The 18,895-nt window shown below is 45.3% G+C and overlaps 1 protein-coding gene across 4 annotated transcripts in view; it reads left to right on the top strand.

Moving 5' to 3' along the window:
• Window positions 1-18,895, top strand: part of CWF19L1 (CWF19 like cell cycle control factor 1) — a 91,739-nt gene that overhangs the window by 59,614 nt on the left and 13,230 nt on the right. For 2 of the 4 annotated variants that reach the window (XM_006119604.3, XM_075905001.1), the window contains 4 exons: window positions 38-149; window positions 9,288-9,367; window positions 13,676-13,885; window positions 14,620-14,739. In XM_006119604.3, the coding sequence (XP_006119666.1) occupies window positions 38-149; window positions 9,288-9,367; window positions 13,676-13,885; window positions 14,620-14,739 (522 nt within the window). Of the gene's footprint in view, window positions 1-37; window positions 150-9,287; window positions 9,368-13,675; window positions 13,886-14,619; window positions 14,740-15,177; window positions 15,281-18,895 lie in introns of those variants that run through there. The other 2 variants (XM_075905000.1, XM_006119605.3) reach the window with 2 other exon arrangements.

The raw sequence follows: 18,895 nt of genomic DNA, 5'->3' as shown, positions 1-18,895 counted from the left end.
AGAGTACAATTGAGTTTGGTTTTCTTTTTCTGAACAGGAAGAACCAGCTTGTCAGTTTTTCTTTGATTTGAGCAAACAGCATGGAAATAAGCGGCAGTCAGATGAAAAAGGAGGACAGCATTTCCAGCGCAAGCAGCTTAAGAAGATCTGTAAGTAGCAGGCCATTTGGTGCTTTTGGCAAACTCCCTGGAAGCTATCCTAGAAAAATAAGACCGCAAAATATTCCTGAATAGTGGTTGTAGTTCTTTAAGCACCATCAGTTATGGTGCACCACTGTAGGCATATCTGCGCCCTAATCAGAAATTATAGGTAGCAGATTCCATTCATTCCACACATGCACTCTTCTTCCTTTGTGATCTGCCTCAAGGCTATGTAGTACTGTGAGAGCAAATTGTCAGATGCTTCTTGACCATCTTTAGCCTTAAAGGAAGGTACAGCAGTCCCATTGTCTACTTCACTGCATCACAGTGTTAGCATAATCTATTGGGTATACGACACACTTCCTCCTCTTCTAGAATTGTCATCCCAATCAATGAGGTTCCTCTGGATCCATCTAAGGTCATTTGGCAGACAACGGCTCTGTTGCATCAACATCCTAAAGGGCTGGTAAAAAGTATTATATTCCCCAGGAGCTGGACTCTCTCTTTACCACTCTCAGCCAAACTATTAGGGTAGATGCAATCAATGCTCCGGGAAAGCAAATATCACTCCAAATCCACTACTTAAGATAGAGACTGGAAGAGGTTAAACATCCTTGGACAAAATGCATGTTTATCTGTGTTACTGTTATTTATGGGCCTCAAACTATCAGGACCTAAACTATCAGGACCTCAAACTATCAGGACCTAATTCCCAACAAGGCTTTCTTGAAGTAGAGAAGGAACTGGGGGGCAATTCTCCCTCTCAGTGCTGCATAGTCTCGAGGCAGACCATAAGAGAGCAAGGGTACATGTGTGGGATGAATAGATACTGCTACCTAAAATCTTCAAACCAGAGGTCCAGTGGCACAAATACATTTACAGTTGATAACTGATAGGGGAACACATCTCAGCTATCATTACTGCACAAGGTAAGTAACTTCCTCTTTTTAAAAACTTAAAAAATAACAAATCAGCACCTTAAAGACTTAAAAACCATGTAGATTGTATCATGAGCTTTTGTGGGTGCAACCCACTTCTTAGTTATGTTGTGGTAACATCTGAATGCCCCACTCAACAACAGAATCCCATTATGCTAAGACCTGTACAAATACAAAGAAATGGTCCCTTGCTCCAAAGCAGCTTGCAGACTAAATCAATTACACAATCACAGGGTATATCATACTCAGCATTGATACAAAACTGTCAGTGCCACTTAAAAAACTTAAGTACGAAGCTGGTGTGATGTAGAGCAAACTGACTTTACATATGGGCTATGTAGGTTGACTAGTATTAATCTAGAGTTGCTGCACATGGAGAACTCACTCACATCTGTGTGCTCTAACACAGGAGAGCTGAATATTTTCACTAGCAGTGTCCAGCAGTGATTGTTGGCTGTGCCTTGTATGCCCTCTCAGCCCCCATCCTCCAGGATACAAATGAGCCACCAAGCCTGGATGTTTCCATAGTTCAAGTACCACAAAGAGAGTAATATAGATGGAGAAAGAACAGTGAGAAGGATCTTCCTACTATATTTGAGGATGCTTATTATGGTTTCTTCTGAATTGGCAAAATATCCCTTTCCTGTATAGATGACAGCCATGGTCATAATTTTTTTTAGTTTGTGAAGCTGGCTCCATTAAAAACCAAGTGCATATAATCCTAATCTGGACTCTGTTATGATTGTACACAGTAAATGGTCAAGTTATCATTTGTTCATAAATTGACATTAATTTTTAGTTCTGTGATTACTTCCACTTTATCTCTTATAGTCTGATACAGAATTCCGTTGTATTGGTTGCAACATTTTTTGAGATAGGAAATTATTTATAATTCTTAGAAATTCCTCAGATTTTCTCAGTAGTGCCAGCATGAGACATAGAGAAGACCTCTTTGTGGCTCGAAGGCTTGTCTCTCTCACAAACAGAAGTTGATTGAATCGGAGCTATTACCTCACCAATCTTGTCCCTTTAAGATCCTGGGACAGATATGGCTACAAATTCACTGCATGACTCCAGCATATATCACTCAGATTGAAGCCCCCATGATAGCAGTTTCCCCCCACATTATAAACAGGTGTATAAGGAGGCAGTCATTCTTTTCCTTTAGTATAGTTTGGTGGTCTGTTGCAGATACCAGCTGGTATTTTATCTTATTCTTTATCCTTAAGCATTCAAAACAATTATCGTTTTAGTTATCAGCAACTTGGAAACAGGCAATGCCATTTTTCACAGTCCAACTTCTCCTTTTTTGTTATTCAGAAGGTCATCTAGTCCAACCCGAACTAAATCATTCCAACCAAGACTTTGTCAAGCCTGCCCTTAAAAACCTCAAAAGATGGAGATTCCACCACCTTTCTAGGTAGTCCATTCTTGTACTTCACCACCCTACTTGTGAAATAATTTTTCCTAATATCCAACCTAGTCCTCCCCCCTCCCGCCACTACTACTTGAAACTATTGCTTCTTGTTCTGCCATCTGCCACCACTGAGAATAGCTAGGTCCATCCTCTTTGGAACCCACTTCAAACAGTTGAAGATGACTGTCAGATCCTCCCTAACTCTTCTCGTCTATGGACTAAATAAGCACAGTTCTTCTTCGAATGCTTGTTCACTTCAATTCCAATGAAGGTGTGCGCATGTTACATGCACGGTCATCAGAAACTTTTCCCTAGCAGACTCCATAAGGACAGCCAGGGGTCTTCCTGGGGTGGCGTTGGTATGTGGTGCTATATATGAGCAGGCTTACCCCTCCCTCAGTTCTTCTTACGGTCTGTGAATGTGTTGGAACATCACTCACTTGTTCTGCAAGTGCCCTATTCCCTAGCTTACTTCTTATTCACCGTTGACAGTTTGTTGTTCTCACTTCAGTGTTGTTATAGTTGTTAAACAGTTGAGTGGTAAAAAACAGCTACCGCCTGCCTTGAACAGTGTGCTATGCCACAAACCCAAGGCTTCAAGCCTTGAGGTTCCTGTTATAAGCCTATGATGAATAGTGGCCCCCACAACTCCTGTCTACGCTGTCTGGAGGAAGCTCACCAAGTAGGGCAATATAAGTTCTGCAGATAATTCAAACCTTGCATGAAAAAGGAGAGGGACTTTCATTTATGGCAGTTCCTGATAGAAGCAGCTCTTAGGCCAGTGGCTGCATTTCGGAGGTTAGACATACTTCTCAACATAGGAAAGTCAACTCTCATCCTCTCACGAGAGGTCTGGCAACTCTAGTCTCACCTGGCTTTCCTTCCCAAGGTGGAGTCGCAGTTCCACGTAGGTCAGGATATCTTCCTCTTTTTATTCTACCCTAAGCCACATACTAATATGCAGCAACAACTGTTGCTCTCTCTAGATGTATGTAGAGTGCTCACTTTTTATATAGAGCACACAAAATCTTTTAGGAAGCCATCGCAACCACCATTGCAGAGCTTGTGAGAGGGCTTCCAGTTTCCTCTCAGGCTGTGTCCAGACTCAGGGGTTTTTTCGGGAAAAGTAGCCTTTTCCCGAAAAAACTTCCCCTGCGTCCAGACTCAAGCCGCGTTCTTTCGAAATAATTTTGAAAGAACGCGGCTTTTCTTTCGATGGCGGTAAACCTCGTTTCACGAGGAAGAACGCCTTCTTTCGAAAGTTCCTCTTTCAAAAGAAGGCGTTCTTCAATGTAAATAGGGCTTCCTCGAAAGAGAGCATCCAGACTCGCTGGGTGCTCTCTTTCGAAAAAGCGGATTGCTCTTTCGAAAGATCCGCCTGCAGTCTAGACATAGCCTCAGTGTGTCTCTTTGTGGATCACAGGCTGTATCCATAAGTGCTATGAGTTAGCAGGTGTCCCATCTCTCTTGATTGCTGCACATTCTACGGGGGCCATTGCCTCTTCAACAGCCTTCATAGCCCAAGTTCCAGTCCAGGATGTCTTCAGTCCACACATTCACGGTCCATTATGTCACTGCCTACCAAGCCCAAGATGATGCCGCTGTGGGCAAGGCAGTCCTACAATCAGTGACCAACTGACTCCAACCCCACCTTCTGGGCTTCAGCTTCGGAGTCACCTTCATTGGAATTGATGTGAACAAGCACTTAAAGTAAAAATAGTTACTGATCTTTCATAACTGTTCTTAAAGATGTGGTGGTTGCATCCATTCCAATACCCATCCTCCTTCCCCTCTGTTTGTGTAGCTGGTAAGAAAGAACTGAGGGAGGGGCAGGTCAGCATGTCCTGGAGGAGAGGTCAATCAGTGGCTACTAACCAAGCTGGTCAGGGACTCAATTCATGTTCTGAGTGGCCTAAACCTTAACTGTTGGAAGCTGGGACTGAATACCAAGATGAATCACTTCAGATTGCCCTGTTTTGTTATTGAAAGATAGAACCATAGAGCTGGTAGAAACCTCAGAAGGTCAAGTCCGGACTCCTGCTCTAGGCAGGACCAAGCCCAACTAAATCAACCCAGCCAGGACTTTGTCAAGCCAAGACTTAAACACCTCTAGGGATGGAGATTCCATCACCACCCTAGGGAACCCATCCCAGTGCTTCACCACCCGCCTAGTGAAACAGTTTGTCCTAATCTCCAACCTAGACCTCTCCAACCACAACTTGAGACCATTGCTCCTTGTTTTCCCATCTGTCACTACTGAGAACATCCTTTCTCCAGCCTCTTTGGAACCTCCCTTCAGGAAGTTGAAGGCTGCTCTCAAATCCTCCCTCGCTCTTTGCTTCTGCAGACTAAACAGACCCAACTCCCTCAGCCTCTCCTCATAGGTTATAGGCTCCAGCCCCCTAATCATTTTGGTTGCCCTCCACTGAACCCTCTCCAATGCATCCACATCCTTTTTGTAATGGTGGGCCCAGAACTGGACACAATACTCCAGATGTGGCCTCATCAAAGCCGAATAAAGGGGAATAATCACATCTCTGGACCTGCTGGCACTGCTCATCTTAATGCAACCTAATATGTCATTAGCCTTCTTGGCTACAAGGGCACACTGCTGACTCATATCCAGCTTCTCATCCATTGTAACCCCCAGGTCCTTTTCTGCAGAACTACTACTTAGTTGGTTGGTCCCCAGCCTGTAACAATGCTTGGGATTCTTCTGTCCGAAGTGCAGGACTCTGCACTTGTCCTTGTTGAACCTCATCAGATTTCTTGTGGCCCAATCCTCCAATTTGTCTAAGTCACTCTGGACCCTATCTCTGCCCCCAAGTGTATCTACCTCTCCCCCTAGCTTAGTATCATTTGCAAACTTGCTGAGGGTGCAATCCATCCCCTCATCCAGGTCATTAATAAAGATATTGAACAAAACCAGTCCTAGAACTGAACCTTGGGGCACTCTGCTAGAAACCGACCGCCATCCTGACATCGAGCCGTTGATCACTATCCGCTGTGTCCGGCCTTCTAGCCATCTTTCTATCCATCTTACCGTCCATTTATCCAATCCACATTCCCTTAACTTGCTGGCAAAAATATTGTGGGAGACCGTATCAAAAGCCTTGCTAAAGTCAAGGTATATCACATCCACTGACTTTCCCATGTCCACAGAACCAGTTACCTCATCATAGAAGCTAATCAGATTGGTCAGGCACGACTTGCCCTTGGTGAATCTATGCTGAGTATTCTTGATCACTTTCCTCTCTTCCGAGTGCCTCAAAATGGATTCCTTAAGGATCCCTTCCATGATTTTTCCAGGGACCGAGGTAAGACTGAGTGGCCTATAGTTCCCTGGATCGTCCTTCTTCCCTTTTTTGAAATTGGGCACTACATTTGCCTTTTTCCAATCATCCCAAATCTCTCTTTTCAAAGATAATGGCCAAAGGCTCCTCAATGACATTTGCCAACTCCCTCAGTACCCTCGGACCCATGGATTTGTGTATGTTTAGCTTTTCTAAATAGTTCTTAACCTGTTCTTTATCCACCAAGGGCTGTCCATCTTCATCCCATCTTCTGTCACTTAGCGCATTAGTCCGGGAGCCGACCTTGTCCGTGAATACAGAGGCAAAGAAAACATTGAGTACTTCAGCTTTCCCCACATCTATCACTAGGGGTGTGTCTAAACTACATGGCTCCATCGATGGAGCCATGTAGATTAGGTTGATCGGCAAAGGGAAGTGAAGCCGCGATTTAAATAATCGCGGCTTCATTTAAATTTAAATGGCTGCCGTGCTGAGCCGACAAACAGCTGATCAGCTGTTTGTTGGCTCAGCGTGCTAGTCTCAACGCTCCCACGCCAATCTGAAAGCCCTTTATCAACCTCCCCGTTATGCCTCGTAGGATGAGGTTTACCCGGGAGGTTGATAAAGGGCTTTCATGTCGGCAGGGGCGCGTCCAGACTGCCCCGATCTTCCGACAAACAGGTGATCGGCAGAGCAGGCAGCCATTTAAATTTAAACGAAGCTGCGATTATTTAAATCACGGCTTCATTTCCCTTTGCCAAACAAACAAATCTACATGGCTCCGTCGACGGAGCCGTGTAGTTTAGACGTACCCTAGGTTACCTCCTTCTTCCAGTAGAGGCCCTACACCCTCTCTCATCACCTTCTTCTTGTTAACATGCCTATTGAAACATTTCTTGTTATCCTTCACATCCTTTGCCAGTCGCAATTCCAATTGCGCTTTCGCCTTCCAGATAACCCCCCGGCATTCTCGAGCTATACATTTATACCCCTCCCCCTGGTCATTTGTCCAAGTTTCCACTTTTTGTAAGCTCCCTTTTTGTGCTAAAGTTCACCAAGGATTTGCCCTGTAAGCCAATCCGGTCTCCTACCATGTTTGCCTCTCATGCTACACATCAGGATGGTTTCTTTCTGTGCCTTCAAAAAGGCTTCTTTAAAATATTGCCAACTCTCCTGGACTCTTTTCCCCTTCATGTTAGCATTTCAGGGGATTCTGCCCATCAGGTCTTTGAGGGAGTCAAAGTCTGCTTTTCTGAAGTCCAAGGTGTGTATTTTACTACTCTCTTTTCTTCCTTTGGTCAGGATCCTGAAATCTACCATCTCATGATCACTGCTTCCCAGGTTGTCACCCACCTCCACTTCCCCTATTAGTTCCTCCCTGTTTGTGAGCAGAAGGTCAAGCTGCGCACGGCCCCTGGTCGGATCCTTCAGCACTTGTACCAAGAAGTTATCCCCAATATTCTCCCAAAAACTTCCTGGATTGCCTGTGTACTGCCGTATAGGTCTCCCAACAGATGTCAGGGTGATTAAAGTCCCCCACAAGAACCAGGGCCTGCGATCTGGAAGCTTCTCCAAGTTGTCCAAAGAAAGCCTCATCCACCTCATCCACCTGATTCGGTGGCCTGCAGTAGATAACAACCACAACATTGCTGCTGTTGTTTGCACCTCTAAACTTAACCCATAGACTTTCAACAGGTTTTTCTCCCTCCTATATACTGGAGTTCAGAGCAATCGTAGTGCTCTCTTACATATAGTGCAACTCCTCCTCCTTTTCTCCCCTGCCTGTTCTTTCTGAACAGTCTATATTCTTGCATGACAGTGTTCCAGTGATGTGAGTCATCCCACTAAGTCTCTGTTATCCCAATTAAATCATATTTCTTGGACTGGGCCAGGGCCTCCAGTTCTTCCTGTTTGTTGCCCAGGCTTCTCGCATTAGTGTACAAACGCCTCAGATAACCAGTTGATCACCCTATCTTCTCCATTTGAATCAGGGGTCCTCCTTTGTTGCTCGTTCCTCTTTGCATTTCTTCCCGGTATCTGACTTTCCCACTCCCCTCAGGGTTTTGATCACCGTCCCCCAACGAACCTACTTTAAAGCCCCCATTGGGTTTGCAAGCCTGCCCGCGAAGATGCTCCTTCCTCTCTTGGTTAGGTGGATCCCATCTCTTCCTAACAATCCTTGTGCCCGGAACAGAGATCCATAGTCGAAGAAATCAAAGCCCTCTCTCTGACACCACCTGCACAACCACACATTTATTTCCTCAATTTGACGATCCCTCCCCAGTCTTTTCCCTTCGACAGGGAGGATGGACGAGAACACGACTTGCGCTCCAAATTCTTTGATTCTTCTTCCCAGCGCTACATAATCCGCAGTAATCTGCTCAAGGTCATTCTTGGCCGTATTGTTAGTTCCCATGTAGAGAAGCAGGAAGGGGTAGCGATCCGAAGGTTTGATCAGTTTTGTAAGCCTCTCAGTCACATCCTGAATTTGAGCTCCCAGTAAGCAGCACACCTCTGGAGATTTCAGGTCCGGACGGCAGATGGATGGCTCAGTCCCTCTTAGGAGGGAGTCCCCAACCCTCCCCCCCCCGTTGTCTTCTTTTGGGGGTGGTGGTCATGGAATCCCCATCCCTAGGACTGCGCATCCCATGCCTTCCAGTAGATGGTGTTCCCTTCCAGTTTCTTCCTTGTGAGGTCCCTTCCAAAGCATTCACCAGTCCAGATCCTGTGGAGAGAGCCTGAAAGCGATTATTTATTTCTGTAGCATTGGGGGATTCCTGTGTTGGCCTTTTCCCCCCTCAAGAAGTTACCTGCTGCCAGTTCTCTTCCTGGTCCCATGCTGCCCTCTCTGGCTCTTCCGCCTGCCATGCTTGCAGAATTAAACACTGCCTTCTATCGAGGAAGTCTTCATCCTTTCTGATCGAGCGTAGGGTCGACACTTGGGCCTCCAGTCCCCTAATTTTTTCTTCCAAAATGGTGACCAGCTTGCACTTAGTGCAGATGAAATCTGTTCTTTCTTCCGGGAGGAAGACAAACATGGCACATGCTGTGCAGGTAACAGCGGCAGACCTATCACCATCCATACCTCCTGTCCTGGAGAAAAGATTTAAAAGAAAGGCAAGAGAATCTTGCCCCTTTCCCAACTCCCTCTCTAAACTCCCAATTCAAACTTTAATTAGAAGCCAACAGTTTCTACCTGCCAGTCACAGCACACACTCTGTGAAAGGGAAGGGGAAGAGAAAAAAAACCCTATCTGGTTGTAGTCACTGTCAGAAGACAAGATATTGGGCTAGATGGACCATTGATCTGATCCAGTATGTTTGTTCTTCAATGGACAGGATACCAGAAAACATAACTCTGGCCTTCCAACCAGTTCTTATACCAAAATTAAGTATATTTACACTAACATACATATGCTAACCTTCCAGTGTTTAACTGCAATTCTGTTGTCACTATGAACACAATGTTTAACGCTTTTTTTTTTCTTCTTCTAATAAAGCCAAGCCAACTGGCCCCTGCTGGTTCTGTCTTGCCAGTCCTGAAGTTGAGAAACATTTGGTGGTTAGCATCGGCACACACGTGAGTACTTGGCACATTCTTCTCTGAGTGCAGTGTTGTGCTGACACTTACGTTTTAATGCCATTTTCTTTTTAACACTTGACATTGAACTGCAATCAAAGAAACCTAAACTATACAGAAAAGGCTTGTTTGTCAGATACAGGTTACAGAAACCCTCTGATTATCCTTTCACAAATCTCAAAGGAAACGTGACATTGCCCAGTGTGATCACCATTCAGCACAAGAGGCACCACACCTCATTTGAACTATGTGTTAACACAAACCATGTCTTGAGTGTGAGCATGTAGTTCTGTGATTCCAACTTAAATCATCTACCTGAGGAGGTATAAAATCTCCCAGCAGGGCAATTTACTCTACTCTGCTGTTAGATAGTAACCACAGTAAGCCCAGATCTGCGTGGTAAGATTTGCAAGTATAGTGTAGTCAGTTGGGGTGATTTTTCTTTAATGACATTTCTATATCTGCAAAAGCCCCAGTACAAATTCAGTTATTATTGGGGAAAAAATACTTATCAGTATAGTTTATTCTGTATGGAAAACCATTATAACTGTTTGGACAAAATCACTTTTTTGATATTACAAGGCATGACTGCACTTCGTTAGTCTTTAAAGTGCTACTTTTTTTTGTTGTTGTTAATTGCAAACTAACAAAGCTACCCCTCTGAGACTTTTGCAGTAGGAGGGTTTGCCATTGTAATTGTGTCATGAATCCATAAAATAAGTGCTACAACCCAGGTTTAGAATGGTCTCTTGAAGAAGTCCCTTCCATGTGCCAAACTCCCAAAGGGGTCTCGCTCTTCTTCCGGAATAGACTACGTAGCTTCACCTCCTCCTGAGACTGACTTCTAGGGATTCAGCACTTCTGCTTCATACCAGGAACTCTGCTTGCCAAGTCTAGCTGAGACAGACTCTTATTTAGAGACCTGTACACTCTTGAGGGACTAATGTGCTTCACTCAGTATATGCAGTGATTTTCAAGCAACATTTTCAGATCAGTAGAATGTATCAGTCTGCTGGGATATAGCATTAGTTAGCATAGAGCCATAAATGTTTAAGTGTATTCTGTGCTAGTCAACCCAGAGGAATTCACCAGCCAAGTTCTAGCAAACTCCATTTTCAGGCTCTATCTCAGACTTCCTTTGGGTATGTCTACTCTACAAAGTTAATTCGAACTAACAGCCGTTAGTTCGAATTAACTTTGATAGGCACTACACAGGCAAACCGCTAGTTCGAACTTAATTCGAACTAGCAGAGCGCTTAATTCAAACTAGGTAAACCTCATTCTACGAGGAGTAACGCCTAGTTCGGATTAAGTAGTTCGAATTAAGGGCTGTGTAGCCACTTAATTCAAACTAGTGGGAGGCTAGCCCTTCCCAGCTTTCCCTGGTGGCCACTCTGAGCACCACCAGGGAAACTCGTCAGCCCCCCTCCCGGCCCCAGAGCCCTTAAAGGAGCACGGTCTGGCTACGATGCCTGTGCCAGGTGCAAGCCTGCCAGCACCTAGCCAGCAGACCCTGCACCTGGCACGGCACGAGCCAGCCACCCGCTGCCACCCAGCCCTCCGCCTCTTCCCGGGACCAAGCTGGCGGCTCCCAGGAGCCTGCCCAGGGCCGCAAGAGGCGGGCGCCCGCCTGGTCTAGTGCGGAGATCGTGGACCTCATCGAGGTTTGGGGGGAGTCCTCCAACGTCCACGACCTCCGCACTAGACACAGGAAAGTGGACGTCTAGGACAGGATAGCTGCCAGCCTGGCCACCCAGGAGCAAGTTTGCATGAAAATCAAGGTGGTCGAGTGAGACCCCGACCCTGAGATTAGAAAATAAAAAAATAAGAATGGCCGTACTGGGTCAGACCAAAGGTCCATCTAGCCCAGTAGCCTGTCTGCCGACAGCGGCCAGCGGTAGGTACCCTGGAGGGGATGGACCGAAGACAATGACCAAGCCATTTGTCTCATGCCATCCATCTCCAGCCTTCCAAAAAGAGAGGCCAGGGACACCATTTCTACCCCCTGGCTAATACCACACCATGGACCCAACCTCCATCACTTTATCTAACTTCTCTTTAAACTCTGTTATAGTTCTAGCCTTCACAGCCTCCTGCAGCAATGAGTTCCACAGGTTGACTATTTGCTTTGTGAAGAAGAACTTTCTGTTATTAGTTTGAAGCCTGCTACCCATTCATTTCATTTGGTGTACTCTAGTCCTTCTATTATGGGAACTAATGAAGAACTTTTCTATATGCACCCTCTCCACACCACTCATGCTTTTATAGACCTCTATCATATCCCTCCTCAGTCTCCTCCTTTCTAAGCTGAAAAGTCCCAGGCTCTGTAGCCTCTCTTCATATGGGACCTGTTCCAAACCCCTGATCATTTTAGTTGCCCTTTTCTGAACCTTTTCCAAGGCCAAAATATCTTTTCTGGGGTGAGGAGATCACATCTGTACACAGTACTGAAGATATGGAGTACCATAGTTTGATACTTCCCCTCCTCCTTCTTCCCCTGGCTTCCCCCTTCCAGCTCCCTCCTCCCAGGTTTCCTCCTCCCCCTCCCACTCTCTCTCTTCCTATCTCCCACCTCCTTTTCCCAGTCTCCCCGAGTTTTGTTCAATAAAGAGAGTTTCTATTTTTGAACACACGTGTCCTTTATTTTGTACATCAGGAAGGGGAGCTAGGGAGGGATAAGTGGAAGGTGGTGAGGGAGGAATGGGGTACAAGCCCCTGATGGGGAGGACTGGGGTGGCTCTGCGGGCTCCTCAGGATGGAAGCTCTCCTGCAGTCTCCTGATTGACCCCCCTCTCCGGATGGTTGCCTGCAGCAAGTGCAGCCGGGCTGATGGCCGAGTGCTGTGATGTGCCGAGTGCGGGCATTCAGGGCCCTCCAAGCCAGGACTGCTTTGCTGTCCCTCATTGAGTTAGACAAGCGAGCGGGGAACCCCTGAGAACTGTCTGTCCGGGGTGGGGGTTGGGTCCCTTTAAGCACAGCCCTCGGCTAGCCTGAGACAGCAGCTCCACGCTCTAAGTCCTCATCTGATGCCCTGCCGGCACTGCTTCCGGCCATCCTTAACCTCGGTTCAGGGTCCACTCAATGTGGACATGCTAGTTCAAATTAGCAAAATGCTAATTCGAACTAGTTTTTAGGTCTAGATGCACTAGTTCGAATTAGCTTAGTTCGAATTAACTAATTCGAATTAAGTTAGTTCGAATTAGTGCTGTAGTGTGGACATACCCTTCCTTAGTCAGTTCCCAGGTAAAAGAACTTCAAATTTTTACCAGAGCCTAAACTTATTTCCTCACCTTGTACCTATCCTTTGTTTTAGAGCTGAGTGTCTCTGCTCAGCTTCCCTGCTTAGAGGCAGGGAAATTCTTCTCCTTTTGGGTCATTGGTTGCTAGATTTCTGTGACCTGGTCATCTGGATTTTCCATTACCTTCTCAAATTTTCTACTGTTATGGGTTCATTCTGCTCAGACACACACTTATGTCTATTAGTCTGCCCTGAAAGCAAACTTAATCTGCCCTCCTTCTCTACAGGTTAGCAAAGTATGGGGGAAAACTGTAGCACGCACAGGTGTCACAAACATACTACAAAAAATCCCAATTCACCACAAGCTACATTAACAGACCTTTTCTAATGCAGACCTGGTCTAAAACTGTCCTGAGATGGGAACCTTCTTCACCTGTAGAACCCACTGGCTCTCAGCAAAATTCTAGCTTAAATCTTGAAAATTTAAATGCATTTCTTGAGGGTTAAACTTTCTAATTTATAGTCTTTGGTGATGTTTTTCTGCAGATAACTTTCTAGGTAGGTAGAGGCAATTATGTCTTCTGCAAGAACACCTGAACAACCTGGGGGTTAAAAAATTTTGATAGTTGGCTATAATCCTTTGCCTGAAACGGCTGCTGCTGTGAAGTATAAACCAAACTTTGAGCTGAATATGAATTGTTATAGGATCAAATTTAATTCACTGTTTATTTAAAATAATAAATCCCCAAATGGATTTTTTTCAGGCTGTATCATATCCAGAAATCGTATATATTTACCACTCTGACTGAAGCCCAGCTCAGCAGCCTTCTTGCTGGAGGCACTTTGCCCTTCATCTAAATTCATTTTTTGCCATTCCTTACACTTTTCTAAGTTAGCTGGTAACTAACAGCCTGCTACAGAATCTCCTTGAAGTAGAGCCTGGAATATTTTTGTTGATTTTTGTCTTTTGAACTTTGAAAATTGTAAGACGAATTAGTCATGGAGGAATTATTATGGCAAGGACTGAATTAGTTTGCTTACGTATTTTCTGACTTCTTGTTCTTTTCTAGTGCTATCTTGCCCTTGCCAAAGGTGGTTTATCAAATGACCATATCCTGATTTTACCTATTGGGCATTACCAGTCAGTGGTTGAACTTTCTTCAGAAGTGATGGAAGAAGTAGACAAGTACAAATCTGCCCTGAAGGAGTTTTTCAGAAGCAAAGGAAAAAGATGTGTGTTGTTTGAAAGAAATTACAGAAGTCAGCACCTACAGTTGCAGGTATGGTTATAAAAAAGCAATGGAAGGGTAAGTACAACCTAAGATGCTGTGAAAAGAAACAGTTCACATTTCAACCTATGTACAACTCACGTCCTTCTTGACATCCCAAATTATAAATAAAAATCCTGCGAGCAGTAGATGGGAGGCAGGATAAAGGTAAAACCCCTGTAACCATTTAAATGGTCACTTGAACATGTGTAATTTTTCCTGTTATATCTAGCGCATAAAGCTGTAAGATGGATTTTTTGTTTCATCTCTGCTTCATGTGAACCAGGTGCCTCTTCTCTTGTTTTGGTTTTAGCATCTGTCATTGGCATGTGTACTGGGTTATTGTTCAGAGTACTGAGGTCGTCAGGAAAGTTAATAGTGTGTGCTGTAACATGTTCAAATAGTTGGCCAGTGTCTGAAAATGTTGCTGCTCGGTGACCAGTTTCTGCCACACTGATTATGGAAAGGTGCATTGGCAGCTTTTTTACTTGGTGGATCTGTGACCATTTCAGAGTGGCCTTCAATCTCTCCACAAAGAATATTGGAGGATAGTTTTTAGGAACTTTTAAATTTCAGTTATTCTTCTAGCTCCTACAAGGCAGACTTACCTCATATGTTGCCACTTAAGTCTGATGTGTCTCACACGATACAAGCAGTACTGAGAGGTGTGCAACCCCCAGTGATGGATTGATTGCCTTATTTAAGTATGGTTTGTGTATTTTTCTTTGTGTGTCCACCATCTATAGGTGATTCCTGTACCACTCAGCTGCTGTACTACTGAAGACATTAAAGAGTCCTTTATTTTACAAGCACAAGAACAGCAGATTGAATTATTAGAAATCCCAGAGCACTCAGATATCAAGCAAGTATGAAACAAGACAAACTTCTCATTTATTTATCCTTTCTGGTTTGGTATTTTATCTAACGACAGCCTTACATGCCCAGGTTAAGCAGTAAGTAGGAGTTGTGATACAGTGTAGGCCTGATTTTCACAGGTGCTGAGTAATTATTGCTCAAGGTGAAAACATTGTGAGCCGCAGGTGGTCTGCATCTCTAATGTTAAGCCCTGTACCAATAAATGCTGTATGCTAATAGTCTTGGGCAGCCCTTAATTAAGCATTGCTTATATGATCTCTTGTTCCTTTTATTTGAACAAACCCCTGAGGTTCCCATAGGTTGGTGCAATTTTTTCTTCAGTTTTCTGCATGATTGAATTTTTTAAAACCCTTTGCATTTTGTAAAAACGTAAGAAACAACAAATGGTCCTGCAGCACATTTTGTAGTTAGTCATCTCTTTTTTACAGTGAATGGAAATAAAGCTCAGAAGCCAGAAATGGCTGAGAGGAGTGGATATAAGAAATAAATCTGCATCTGGCATGCCATTCATGTGCATGTGGCTGGGTGAATTTGCTGCTAATGAAAGTAGGTACAGTTCCATTTGCTTCAGTGACATAGTGCCAATTTATGCCAAGTGACTGGCTCTTGGTGCACTTGCCTGGGCACAGTTTAGAAAGCGCTTGCACTTCTTGCTGGATCAATGAGTAGTAACTTGGAGCAGTCCTCCTTGCTGTGTTCTTTGGACCTATTACTCCATGGAAACCACATCTGCAAGTGAAATAGGAATAGGCCGAAAACTAGCTCTGAGCTATTTCTTTGTACTCTGACTTACAGTGCTTTGCTTCTGAGCCTTTCCTAAAGCTGGCTAAGAGAAAGCCTGTCAGGAAATGGCAACAATATTATTTAACTTTGTAAAGCAGCTAGATGTTTTTTCATGAATAAAACCAGATCACTTTCCACAACAAGTATTACCAGCTCTTCTACACAGCTCTTCATGTTCCAGAGGAGTTGCCTTGCTATTGTCTGGGCAGTAACACAGCTGTATTAGTAGTACTGTTTAAGACAATACAATGGTTTAATAATATAAACTATAATGGCTTGATTTTCAACAGGCTGGGCTGTGGAACTGATTATTTTAATTTGGCCTTAACATAGAAAGATGAAGATGCTTCATACTGGTCAGTAGGAGCTTAACAAACTTCAGCATCCTCCAAATGCTTTTCACCATGCACTAGCTTCTTCTTCAAGTAGTGTCCCTGTGGGTGCTCCACTGTAGGTGTCGGGCTCATCCCGGCACTGCAGATTGGAGACTTTCAATAGGCGTAGTCAGCCGGAACACGTATGAGCGGTCAGCGCCTCATGCCGTTCACGCCCTTTGCCTGTCACGCGCGGTCCGGCTCTTGCCAGTTCTTCTCAACCATCCCTGATCATAGACGGAGCTCGTCAACTCTCCTTGTTTTCCTGTCGGAGTTCTCCTGTGAATAGTTAGAATAGTGATATAGTTGTTAATTTAGTAGTTAGTGAGTTAGTATTCCTTGCTGTTCCAGTTAAAAACTCATTAGACTGTTTCTTGGTCTTTAGCTACAAAAAAAAAAAAAAAAAAAAAAAAAAGGGAAAAGGAAGAGGGGGCACGAGTTTCAACCGTCCTCTGCAATGCCTGGTTCACCTGGGTTTTAAAAGTGCAGTCTTTGCTGCAAAGCCATGCCGGCCTTGGTTGGCCATGCAACATGTATTTGATGTCTGGGTGAGGCGCATGTTCCACAAAAGTGCACCCACTGCTCCAAGCTGACAGCCAGAGTTCACAGAGATAAGGAAATGCGCCTCAAACTGATCCTTTCCGACAAGGAGCTTCCACCTCCAGACACTACTCCATCAGCACAGCTGGAGTCTACTGTACCTCAAAAATGCAGAGCGTCGTCTCCAGAGATGACCCCAGCACGTAAGTCACAGGCATCTCTGGTGCACTCTCTGCCTGCTGCTCGAGTGAGCAGAGTCAGCATGGGGGATAAGCCAGGTACGCTAGGCACTATCCCTACGAGTTCTAAGGTATCTATGAGTGCCAGACATAAGAAAGCGGCAATCCCGGCACCGACAGCTAAGGCACTGCCTGCACCGAGTTCAGCGTCGGCACCAGATATCCCTGCAGACCAAGCGTCCATTCTATCAACGGCACCACCGGCACCACTACCATTGCGGGCGCCCTTAGCACCGGCTTCACTGGCACCACCAGTGGAACCACTCCTAAACCGCCAGCACCAACACCTCCAGCAGGAGATGGTACTGTGTTGGCACCAAAGAAAGCCATCGCAAAGACTTGCGTGTGTCAGAATCCTATTTCTCCTTCTCCCCGTCCCATCTCCCTCTCCTCCAGCACGTGAATCTCCCATACCAAGTGCCCGTTAATACCATCACAAGGACTATCCATATTCTCCTCAATATAGTCCCCGGTCCCCATATTGGGAACCACAGTGGAAGGATGCAAGGCACTATGGGAGACACTATTCCTTTTTTCCATCACCTTCCTCCAGGACCTCGCTGCATTTCCTCTGCTCGCCTACACATTCTCTCCGCTCCCTATACTATAAGTGGCATACCAGTGTAATCTCGTCAAGATGATCATCGCCAGCACGTTCTGACAGTTATTATGGATATCATCATAGACCGTATTATTCCTCACATCCACGTTCACCTAGTTGTCAGCTGGTTACCGCTGAGTCACAGCAACAGCAACCACGTACTCCTCCATTGCAAAGCCCTACCACCCAGGCTCAACAATCCGACCTGGAAGAGGGTCAATTATCTGAAGTGGAGGACCACCTTCACCTACAGACCAGTCCTCATCCTCCCCCGACAAGGCAGTCTTTTCGGGGGCTATGTCCCCACCCAACGACCTGAAACAATTTCATGAATTGTTTAAGTGGGTGGTGGAAAGCCAGTAGGTTCAGTTGGGGGAAGTGCTGCAAAATAAGCAGTATCGCCTGTTGAAAAATCTGCAGCCTCAACATCGGTTTAAGATCGCACTTCCTATCGATGAGGCAGTCATGGAGGCAGTAGAGGACGTTTGGCAGACCCTAGCCTCAGCACGGCCAATGAGCAAAGCAGGCTGACAAAAAGTACTTAGTGCCTTCAAAGGGGCTAGAGTTTTTGTTTAATCATCCGCAGCTGAATTCCCTTGTGGCAGATGCAGCTCAACACAGGTCAAAAGCTCCGCAATACAAGAATATCCCCACTGAGAAGGACAATAAAAAATTAGATATTTTTGGTAGGAAGGTTTAGTGACTCTTACTTCGCATCGCGAACTATGCCATCCTGCTCTCAAATCACAATTTTGATAATTATACCAAACTGACAGAGCTTATTCAATACCTTCCGGACTCCAAGAGACCACTCTTAAAAGCTGTGGTACAAGAGGGCTATACATTAGCAAGGGCTGGGCTGCGGATCACTCTAGACGATGCGGACACAGACACATGTTCCACGGCTACAGTGATTAAGATGAGGAGATTGCCCTGGTTCGCATCGGCTGGCAACCCAAAATACCTTCAAACCAAGGTGGAGGATCTCCCATTCGAGAAACAAAAGCTCTTTGCTGACAAAACGGACAAGGTCCTCCACTCTGGGAAAGATTTGTGCACCACTCTCCAGATGCTTGGAATGTACACGCTTCCATATTGACATCAGAGATACATCACATACCAGAAGCAATACGATTACCTGTACCATAGGCAACAGCACCACACATATGACCAGTCTTGTCCGGGCAACCCCAACCGCCTCGCGCCTCCAATCAGCTGGCTGTGAAACAGCAAATTTGACTTCTCGGTTGAGGGCGTGCAGACTTCTCACGTTGTCAGTCCACAACATCAGCTCCTTTTTCACCATCTTCTAAGGCCATTTTACCAACAGTGGGCCAACATTACATCTGACCGTTGGGTCTTGGAAATAGTGGCATCTGGCTTCATGATCCCATTCTTATCCATACTGCCCACTACCCCCACCCTTCCCGTCCCTCTTCAGGGACCCTTCTCATGAGGATCTGCTAAAGCAAGAGGTCCATCATCTCCTTTCCATTGGAGCCATAGCGAGGGTTCCTGGAGAATTCCAGGGAAAAGGATTTTACTCCCATTATTTCTTCATTCAGAAGAAAACGGGAGGTTGGAGACCATTCCCGGCCTTCGGCAGCTG

This window comes from Pelodiscus sinensis, chromosome 21 (assembly GCF_049634645.1).
Source record: "Pelodiscus sinensis isolate JC-2024 chromosome 21, ASM4963464v1, whole genome shotgun sequence".
Classification (NCBI taxonomy): domain Eukaryota; kingdom Metazoa; phylum Chordata; order Testudines; family Trionychidae; genus Pelodiscus; species Pelodiscus sinensis.
The sequence above is the reverse complement of the archived record's forward strand: the minus strand, read 5'-3'. Positions and strand labels throughout refer to the sequence as shown.